Genomic DNA, 11229 nt, shown 5'->3' with positions numbered 1-11229 from the left:
TACGTAGGTAAATAATAAGGGCTTCTTTTTAAAATAAGAATAACTTAGACTTGAGAAATAAGCACTGCCTTTGAACCTGATGTGTCTTGTTTGTAGCTTCTCGGGCCAAGCAACAGTGCTAGAGCATAAGGACTTGTTATAACTGGGGCTCTTCAGCTCTCAACTGAACTGCTCTTTTAAAAACAAGGTACATTTAAGTTACTCCCTGACACCAACCACCCCCTTCTCTCTGGGAGCAACACATTCCACTTCTGTTTTCAGCTGCATTGAATGGCAGATTGGGGTTTAAGAAAAGGAAGAACATACAGTGATTCTTCAGTGGCCATTTTCTGAAAGGCATTTGGTGTATCATTTTCTGTAGTCATGAAGATCTGAAATAATGCCACAAACTCAGAAGCTTGGAAGTGCAGCTATAAAATATTGTTTAAAAGATTGGTGAATAGCATACCTTGTTTTTGTTGTTTTGTTTGTGTTTTAAAATTAAACTAAAGCTAATCTTCTCCAACCCCCAAGATCTTCAAATTTTGACTAGATTTGCTTGTTTTGACTGGATGATTTCTGCTTTCTAATGCTTTTATTGTGTTGCAAGTTAAATATGCCAGAGAAATTCTTTTTGTTTTAAAGGGGCTTATTGGAAATTGTAAGGACCTAATGTAATAACTGTCCTGTGTCACTACTAAATGCTTACTTAGTGTTACAACCACAGGGCAGATCATCTTAAAGGTTTTGAACTTTTGTAGCCCTCATATTATGGCTTTGGTACTGTGGCGGGGCTTACTCTTTTACAATATTCCATCTCTAATAGTAAGAAAAAAGACGGGCATACTTGACTTGATTTTTGGGATTCAAGTATCATCACAATTGTGTCGAGTTTTGTGGTTTACTTATTAAGCATACAAAGAGCTGTTGCTAAAGATTGCTTTACTTGTGTCGTATATTTATCATTGCTTGAGGTATGTTTAATACATTTTTATAATGTTTTTCTTTAGATTGACCCTCTTGCTGGAATGGCATCTCTTAGTATAGGTGGTTCAGCTGCCCCTCACACCCAGAGTATGCAGGGTTTTCCTCCAAATTTGGGTTCTGCATTCAGTACCCCTCAGTCACCAGCGAAAGCATTTCCACCCCTTTCTACTCCAAATCAAACAACTGCATTCAGTGGTATCGGAGGACTTTCATCACAGCTTCCAGGTAAGGGGTGGGTGAGGACGCAAGTTATCTATAGTATTCACTGTGTGTTAGTTTGTGGTAAGGGTTTGGAGTGACTTGTGATAAGGAAAACCGCTTGAATTATAAAAGTTGGCTTCAACATCCATAGTTGGGAAGAGGAAAACATTATACTATTATAATATGCATTTGAATTGCAGTTAATATATTTTAGTTGTAAAGTTAGTTGAATTCAGTGAGGATTCTGTATTACCAAATGATAGTATAAATAGTGACAAATGTTTATAGGACACATTTTAAAGGACTTAGGCTTAGATCAAGAACTCACAGCTTTATGAATTACACAAGGTTGGTTTAATCAAGGTAGAAAATATTTCACACATCAGACTCAGGTGTATGTTCTGCTTTCTTTTACTTAACCTACCTTGGAAATTATAGTAAACTAGAGGCCCGATGCATGAAATTCGTGCAAGAGTTGGCCGCCTTCCCCCCGGTGCCAGCACTGGCTTCCCTCTGGCACCTGGGACCAACTTCCTCCGGGAGGTTGTGTGGAAGGACTTCTGGTCTAATTAGCATATTATGCTTTTATTATTATAGATTCTACAACTTTTCCAAGCTTTTAAAATTCTTAGTCTTTTAACTTTATATTGAAGTAAATGTTACATTTTTTCCCCTTCTTGGACCCACTTGTTTCTTTTCAGCTGTCTTCACCTTTTATCTTTCAGACTATAAGTTTAGAGTATTAAAACCTAAGGACTGAAATGTAATGATTGTAACCTAGTTAACACTGCTGCTATATGGTTCTAGCCCTGATTGTTCTTTCATTTAAAGCAAATTTACTCTATTTAGTAAGGCCTTAGCAAAGTCCTAGTTATTAGAATAATTTTGTTTGCTAGAGTTGTGGGAAATAAAAAAGTCCTGATGTATGCTAACTTAGCATGAAATTCTTCAGTTGTAATCATTGAGGAAAGTAAGTCAGTTCTTATTTTGGCTACCTTATATCTCATATCACATATGAGAGCATATAGTTAAATTTTTGCATTTTAATATGTTACCAAGAATATAAAGAAACGAATAATTCTAAATGCTAACTAAATTTTGGCAGTCTGTTTTTGTCTACTTTAACTAGTTTGGATTCTCTACAAAATTAAGTAGACATTATAAGATAATTAACAAAGACCTTGTTTTTTAAATAAGAACTTACATCTTTGATGTAAGTAAAGTCAAGAACATGAGTAATGATAAGACTTCTGGCTGCTTCGTTCTTTCTAGTAGGTGGTCTTGGCACAGGCAGCCTGACTGGTATAGGAACTGGGGCGCTTGGACTCCCTGCAGTGAATAACGACCCTTTTGTACAGAGGAAACTGGGCACCTCTGGACTGAACCAGCCTACATTCCAGCAGAGTAAGATGAAACCTTGTAAGTGGTAGTGTTGTCTGTGATTGTGAAGTGTGACTGAGGAACAAACTTTTACCGTATGTCCAATCTGTTGTCTGTAGTTCTATGGACAGAATATTGACTTCAGATACTTAGAGCCGTGTGTTGTGTCCTTCTTAGATCAGGAGGAGCAGATTCACGAATTTGAGTTACTAAAATGAAAATTTGATGTATCATTCTACCTTTGATCTGGATTGTCAGACAGAGTGAGGGTTCGCCTCCTTAGGGGTATTATCCTTAAAGTATGATGAATAATAAAGAGAAAAGTAAAATCTTATACTTAGATTTGACTAATATACTTATCCTAAGTTTTTTTGGTGTGGTTTTTTTTTTTTTTTTTTTTGGTTGTTTGTTTTATTGATTTCACAGAGAGGAAGGGAGAGGGAGAGAGACATAGAAACATCAAGGATGAAAGAGATTGATTGGCTGCCTCCTGCACAACCCTACTGGGGATTGAGCCTGCATGCAGGCATGTGCCCTGACCGGAAATCAAACCATGACCTCCTGGTTCATGGATTGATAGTCAACCACTGAGTCACACTGGCTGGGCAAGGTGGTGGTGTTTTTTTAACTAATCAAAAGCAGCCAGGAGGTTTTATTTCTATTTTAGCTTGGCAGTTCATAAAATAATTATTTTAATTTATTTTAAGGTTATCACTTTATGACATGTATATAACCTTATTATATTTAATAAAATAAATATTGCCGTATAATATACATGATGTAAAAAAAGTTTCGCCTCCTTAGTTATCCCAAAGTCAGAGAAGTCCTCTTTGTAAATACATAGGTATTATTGACTTAATATTCTTTTTGTGGTTGGGACTAAGTTTTCACTAGGTAAAATTTGACAGTATTTTAGTGTGAAAGGATTGTTTGAATGTTAATGTTTTGTAGCATGCTTTGTGTTTATATCAGTATGTCATGCACATGCATTGGTATTCTTAATATGTTAAATATGATTTTTATTATGAAGTAGTTCAGACTTGTTAACCTTGAGTGAGGTTGTATTAAGGGTAAATTCATTGTGAATTTGAACTTAGTGGTCCTTCATGGTGTAATTAAAGTCCTGATCAAGAAAATATTTAGAACCATAGTTGTAAGGCAGTTTTGTTAAAATCCTTTATGTGTACCTAGAGCAGCTGAGTATTAAAACTTGACCGCTTAAAACTTTATTCAGTTTATTTTTCCCCTTAAAATTAAAACTATATTGGTCTCTCTGGCTCTATATGTGTGTTATGGGGGAGTGAAGTGAGAGCCTAAATGCCCACTAGTTGCTTTTCTGTTTCTAACAGCGGACTTGTCTCAGGTGTGGCCAGAGGCAAATCAGCACTTTAGTAAAGAGATAGATGATGAAGCAAACAGCTATTTCCAGAGAATATATAATCACCCACCACATCCAACCATGTCTGTTGATGAGGTGAGTGTCTAGGATGATGAAAATCTTTATGGTCTAGGTAAATCTTAAATGCCCCTTGCAAAGCTTTTAGAAATCCAGCCCAAAGTGTGTTATGTCTGTGCATCATTTAAAATCTTAGCCTTTATCTTAAGCTCAGTTTATTGTGAAATAATTATGCTTAATCTATTAACGGTGTTTTAGGGAGGCTCTTAATAATAGTTTCCTTTATGTGTGTATTGTTTTGTCTTGCCTTTTCCAGGTATTAGAAATGCTACAGAGGTTTAAAGACTCTACCATAAAGAGGGAACGAGAAGTATTTAATTGTATGCTAAGGAACTTGTTTGAAGAATATCGTTTTTTCCCCCAGTACCCTGATAAAGAGTTACATATAACAGCCTGCCTGTTTGGTGGGATAATTGAAAAAGGACTGGTCACTTATATGGCACTAGGCCTGGCCCTGCGATATGTTCTTGAAGCCTTACGCAAGCCTTTTGGATCCAAAATGTATTATTTTGGGATTGCTGCACTAGATAGATTTAAAAATAGGTAAGTGGATAGGTTTCTTATGAAACTTTTAAATATAGGAGAAATAATAACTATCATTTATCAACTAATTCTTGCCAAGTCCCATTATTATACACATGTTAACTAATCTTAATGACTGTGATGCAGATGAGGAAGAAGTGAAAACAATTAATTACACCTATCAAATAAGTGGTAAGAACAGTATAAAATGAAATTGCAGGGGGAGATTATTTATTGAGGTATAGTTTTTGCACAGTGAAAGTCACCATTTTAGGCGCACAGTTCTTTGAATTTTGACAAATTTCTATAATTGTGTAACTATCACAATCAAGATACTGAATGTATCCATCATCCCTAAGAAGTTCTCTTGTTTTCCCATTGTAGTCCACTGATTTGGTCTAGTTTTTTCAGATTGTTATTTGAATTGAACCAAGCACAATGTGTATGAGCCTGACTTCTTGCGTTTAGCATGGTACTTTTGAAATTCATCCATGTTTCTGCATGCTTCAGTAGGGTTTCTTTTGTTGCTAACTACTATCCTGTTGTATGGATCAACTACAAATTGGTTTTTGTTCACCTGTTAATGAACTTTGAGGTTGTTTCCACATAGTAGTTTTAGTGGCTTATTGTAATCAATTTTAAGTAAAATATGACCTTTTAAAACACATAGTTCTCTGATGTAAAAGGAGGTGAAGTTTATAAATATTTTCCCCCTTCTGTATTCTTCCCTTTGGCATTCTCTTCAAGTAAGGTTGTTCACAGGCAGAATGGGAGAAATGGCCTAGATTAGCATTGGGAAGAAAGTTTTTGTTAATTGTGCTGCCTCTGTTCTTACATGAAATAGTGAATAAATGTTTTTGTTGGCAGATTGAAGGACTATCCCCAGTATTGTCAGCACTTGGCTTCTATCAGTCACTTTATGCAATTTCCACATCATTTACAGGAGGTAAGCATCTTCCATACTTGAAACCTTTCTAGTAGTTGGAGGGTTTGCATATTTTAGTTTGATTTTGGATGTTGGAAATGGCATTAAGATTTCTTAAGGAGCTGCATACTATAGGTATACGTATTATTTGTTGCTTATGTTGCAGCTTAATAGTAGATTGTGAAAAAATTGCATTCTTGATCTTTTCTAAGCAGTGGTTTTGCTTGATTTAATAAAAGGCTTTTACCAGTCTGTTAGCCTGATAATTCTTCGAAGAATAGACAACTTATACTATTTTTCTTTTAAATATATTTTATTGATTTTTTTACAGAGAGGAAGGGAGAGAGATAGAGAGCCAGAAACATCGATGAGAAAGAAACATCGATCAGCTGCCTCCTGCATACCTCCCACTGGGGATGTACCCGCAACCCAGGCACATGCCCTTGACCGGAATCGAACCTGGGGCCCTTCAGTCCGCAGGCCGACGCTCTATCCACTGAGCCAAACCGGTTTCGGCTACTAGATTACGAAGAGAAACTTTGTTGGGTTTTAAAAAGGATTTGGAATTGTAATCTTGGATAAAAATATGAAAAGTTGTTTATCTGATTTAAGTATGATTCAAAGCTGTTTCATGTAGGACTTAAACCAGTGTTTCTTCAAAATACAGCCTTCTTACCACCTGCTTTGATTCCTTTGAGGTACTTAAAAAGGAGGCAGTCCCTGAGGAAAAGGACCTAGCAGCGGTTCTCAACCTGTGGGCCGCGACCATCGGAAAACACATATAACACATCAGATATTTACATGACGATTCATAACAGTAGCAAAATTACAGTTATGAAGTAGCAACGAAAATAATTTTATGGTTGGGGGTCACCACAACATGAGAAACTGTATGAAAGGGTCGCGGCATTAGGAAGGTCGAGAACCACTGACAAAGAATATACATTTTAAGTCATCTTATGTGACTCTTCTTGAAATTTCTAAACCACTGTTTCAGTGATTGATTTTTAGTTGTCTTGCCTTTCGTCAAATTCAACTTACAGAGCACAAGAAAGTTGATTAATGTTATTTTACACAAAGCAGGTAAATGGCTTTATAAGATTATATTTTAAGGAATCAGATCAGAATTTGAACCTACTATTATTTCTATACTAGAGACCCAATGCACGAAATTCGTGCCTGGGTAGGGTCCCTAGGTCTGGCCGGCGATCAGGGCCGATCTGTGGGGCGACCAGCGGGGCGATTGGGAGGCCCCCGCTGGCACCCACCTTGGCTGGCCTGGGGCCTGCGGGCTGGGGGCAGCTCCTGTGTTGAGTGTCTGCCCCCTAGTGGTCAGTGCGCGTCATAGCAACTGGTTGTTCTGTGGTTCAGTTGATTTGCATATTAGGCTTTTAATATATAGGATTATAATTTAATCTAGTAGTCTAGTCCCATCTGCCAAACTCATCCCAATGGGTTTGTTTGTAGGAGGGCAGGATTATTGTGATGGCTTAACCTAGGAGATCCATGGAGAGAGGGAGGCAGGAGTGTATTCATTCACAGGAGATTGGGATGAATGCCAAAACTGTAGTACTGAAAAATGTAGAGGACAACAGAGTTTTGAAAAGCAAGGATGTGAGGTCAGAGGATTACCGCAATCAAATGTGTTTGGAATTAAGAGGCAGGAATATGGATCTTGGAAGACTGGCGCTCAAGAGAGGTGGCATGGAAGTGATCACACAGAACAGTGGTTTCTGGTACCCACCATAGCAAGAGAGCCAGAGGAGGGGGAGAGGTCATTGTTCGTATTTCTGTACTTTTCAAATATGTGGATAGTAGTTTTGGTTTTGTTAGAAATAGACTGTTGGAAATAGTATCAAGAACCCTATGTCAGTCCTCCCTATGTCAGCCCTCTAAATGAAGGGGAGCAGGGAACCACCAAACCAGTCCTAGGACATCCATCCAGTATCATTGCTTACTCTCTAGTCAGCTTGGCAGTATGTAGTGTGTTTTTGTTTTGTAGTTATAGCTTACAGAATGGTAACTCACATTGTAGTGTGTATTTTAGGCCTTAGGTTTCTCACCAGCATCCAATAAAAAGATCAGTCTGTTATATAAATATAAGTAAATGTTAAAGGGATTTAAAGAAATTCATATGCAGGTGCTGTGGCTGCCTTCTTTATTTTGCTGGGCTAATTATTTTATAAATATTTTACCCATAGAGTCTGGTATATACACATAAGTGTATATATATTTGGGACTATGGTTCAAGGAGTAAGGGGGATAGATGAACCAAAAGAGTACTCTAATGACTTCTAGTCTCTCAGAAATAAGGGGAGTGTAATTTAAAAAAAATTTCTTTTGAGAACTCTTTTCATGTGTTTTCCTCTCTCTACCCGTATAGTATATCGAGTATGGACAGCAATCGAGAGATCCTCCTGTGAAAATGCAGGGCTCTATCACAACGCCTGGAAGTATTGCACTGGCTCAGGCCCAGGCTCAGGCCCAGGTTCCCACAAAAGCACCTCTTGCTGGGCAGGTTAGCACTATGGTAACCACCTCAACAACCACTACTGTTGCAAAAACGGTTACAGTCACCAGGCCTACTGGAGTCAGCTTTAAGAAAGATGTGCCAGTAAGTAGGTCTATCTTTTTTCTCTTCCAAGATTTATGTTGTAATATACACATTAGTGAGCATGTATTTTAATATTATAAACACATGCCTACAAAAAAGGTGAAGACCAGCATTTCTCCCTTTGTATCTCCCCCAGATTTTCCAGAGGCAGCCACTATCAATAATTTGATATATATTCTTGCCAACTTCAGTGCACAATCATATACATCTGTACTTTTTATACTAAAGGAATTTGTGTACATTTTTTTCCTGGGATTTGTCAACTAAGCATTTTAATCTGTTTATGTACTTTATTTCTTTAGCCTTCTATTAATACTACAAATATAGATACATTGCTTGTGGCCACAGATCAAACTGAAAGAATTGTAGAGCCCCCCGAAAATGTCCAAGAGAAAATTGCTTTTATCTTCAACAATCTCTCACAGTCGAATATGACACAAAAGGTGAGCATGATGTAATAGTTTACATATCACTGCAGATGCTCTCTATTGGTATCCCTAATGGGTTAGCGATTTATATGTCACACTCTGCATCCTTCTTTTAATATTCACTTAACTTTAAAGGTAGAGGTAATAGAATCAAAACAAAGGGAAGGTGGGTACATAACTAGTGTTTGTGGTTTTGTAAACGTTAAAGAGAACTAGTTTTAAATGTATTTTTTTGCAGTGAGTTACAGGCATTTAAAAATAAACTTCATGATCTCATGATGGTGGAAGGTTTTTTTGTACTTCTAGTCACAACTCATGTCCCTCCCAGAGACTATTCAGAGCATTTATTAGGACTCTAATAACAGGTAGCCCTTGTGAAAAGCATAAGGAATGATGCTTCCCTTACAGGATTATATGCTAAGACAATACTTAGAAATGCCTCTTTTAGCCAGTAGGATTAGACTAAACAAGTGGGTTTGTGATATATGCAAGTACTATCTTTTAAAATCCCACCATACCTTTTTGGAAAAGTATCAGATTTCACAGATGATACCTGGAGATGGAAATATAGGAAAACATAGTTCTGGTGTTAGGTCTTTTAATGGCAGGTTGTAGATTAGTAATTTATCCTCTTGGTCAAATGGAGAGTTGGGTAAGATGTGGATGAGGGACTACATGTTTTATAATTTGAAGTTGAAAGCTACCATAGATGTTTGTCCTAATCACCCACAGTTTATGGAATTGAACACACTGTACATCATAGCATCTGTCTGATGTGGGGGAGAGATGTAGCATAGTGATTTGATTTAGCACATAATTTTGCAAGGAGCCATATGCTATAGTACTATTCTCAGAAACAAAACACATAACCGTATTTTATCATCTGTTAATTATATATTTTCTGTGTCATTCGTTGGCTAGGTTGAAGAACTAAAGGAAACAGTGAAGGAAGAATTCATGCCTTGGGTTTCACAATACCTGGTTATGAAGAGAGTCAGTATTGAGCCAAACTTTCACAGCCTGTATTCAAACTTCCTTGACACACTGAAGAATCCTGAATTTAATAAGATGGTTCTAACTGAGACCTACAGAAACATCAAAGTAAGTTCTTGTACTTCTGTTCTTTTTCTGTTTTGATTATGGAAATAATTGATTGTACAGGCAGAATTTGGAGGGGGCGGAGGGGGGGTGTTGCTATTTTTATACATGTCTATGAAATTTGCTCTAGCATTTGCTTCAAATATAGAACTAAATTTAATGAAGAATTTAGTGTTACAGACACACTCTGTGTACTTCGAAAGTAACTACTATTCTGAGTTTGTTTTCGTTATTCATGTTTTTCTTTATCCTCTGAATGTTTTTAACTTGCTCCCCCAAACCCCCATATTTACAATATGCTCTTAGCTGTAGTCCCTTTGTTTTGTTTTTTAATAGTCGTAATAGAAATTCATTGTATGGGTATATGGTTATTTAGGTTGTTAACTTTCACTATCACACAAACAGTGTTGCAGTGAATGTTTTTCTTTATGTCTTAAGTGCCAGATATCTCTCAACTCTACACCTGTTTGTGCACTATTTGCTGTTTAGGATTCTCAGCAGTTTATTTTAAGGTCAAGCTCTTCTGAAGTAAATGCTTATTCCATAAAATTCAAGTATTTTACTTCTTAGGGGGAATAACTTTTCGAATACACAGCATGAACCAGCATACATCTATGATCATCCTTTGTTGAATAACTTGGGACATTAGCTGAGGAGCCGGCACTATATTTAAACCTGTGTATGGGAATTCTCCCCATTCTAGGTTACGCTGTAGTGCAAAAGAATTCCTGGCTCTTTTCTGTTGCACAGCTGACATTATGCCATTCTGCTGTTGCTGGATGGAGTTAAGGAACATAACTATATTTAGCCTTTATTATCTGATAGTAAGAATGGTTGGGATATATGAAAACTTCCACACACTTGAAAGCAAAATCTCAGGATACTTTCAAACAGAATTTTAAATTATAAATTTTAATTTATGTGATGGTTCTGTCCCCCTTATGAGAAAAAGAGCTAGAAAATCAGTGGAATGGATTTGAGTTTTCTAGAAATTTGCCAAGAAGTGTATATGCCATATTATACTGTATTTTAGAAAGTTATCTTGTTTCCAGAGATGTACAGCAATCTGGAAAATGCTACAATTTGCAATAGAGATTGTGATCTTGGTCACATTTCTCCATATGTCTGTCATCTTGAAGGACTTAAAAGCATGGACCGTCATCTTTTTTTTTTTTTTTTAGAGTGTTCATTTGAATTGCAGTTGGATCTCTGCTTCAGGCTACCTAACATTTTTAGAGTTTTAAAATACTTTTCTGTGGGAGCATACATCACACTTTTAACCTTGTGTATACTTGTATTTTGTGTGATATAGTTTTATTACCTATTAAAAATAAAATGTAAAGAAAGGCATGAAAAGGTAAAAAGGACACTGAACACAACAAAATAGTGCTATGATAGTATGAAGTAGATCTACTTTGGGGGCATGGTCTCATAATTGGTGACTTGAGGTTTTTTATTATTATTTTTTCGCCATCACCATTTATCTCCTCTATGCCCTCTTCAAACCCCTCCTCCCCCCATCACCATACTATGTCCATGATTGATGGCTTGTTTTTAAGATAGAATAATGGAATTCTCAAACATTTATTTGAGTTTTTTTTTTTTCCCCCATAAGCTCATTTTCATATCTTTCTTAATT

General features: G+C 36.7%; 1 protein-coding gene across 1 annotated transcript in view; it reads left to right on the top strand.

Moving 5' to 3' along the window:
- The window catches only part of CNOT1 (CCR4-NOT transcription complex subunit 1), a 71691-nt gene that overhangs the window by 35922 nt on the left and 24540 nt on the right, over nt 1-11229 (top strand). The window contains exons 17-25 of the mRNA XM_015558826.1: nt 97-109; nt 990-1191; nt 2440-2586; nt 3897-4021; nt 4260-4546; nt 5393-5471; nt 7834-8064; nt 8367-8507; nt 9414-9593. Of these exons, the coding sequence (XP_015414312.1) occupies nt 97-109; nt 990-1191; nt 2440-2586; nt 3897-4021; nt 4260-4546; nt 5393-5471; nt 7834-8064; nt 8367-8507; nt 9414-9593 (1405 nt within the window). The remainder of the gene's footprint in view (nt 1-96; nt 110-989; nt 1192-2439; nt 2587-3896; nt 4022-4259; nt 4547-5392; nt 5472-7833; nt 8065-8366; nt 8508-9413; nt 9594-11229) is intronic.

Source organism: Myotis davidii, unplaced genomic scaffold (genome assembly GCF_000327345.1).
Source record: "Myotis davidii unplaced genomic scaffold, ASM32734v1 scaffold590, whole genome shotgun sequence".
In the NCBI taxonomy this organism is placed as follows: domain Eukaryota; kingdom Metazoa; phylum Chordata; class Mammalia; order Chiroptera; family Vespertilionidae; genus Myotis; species Myotis davidii.
This window is presented reverse-complemented; position numbering and strand designations above follow the sequence as displayed.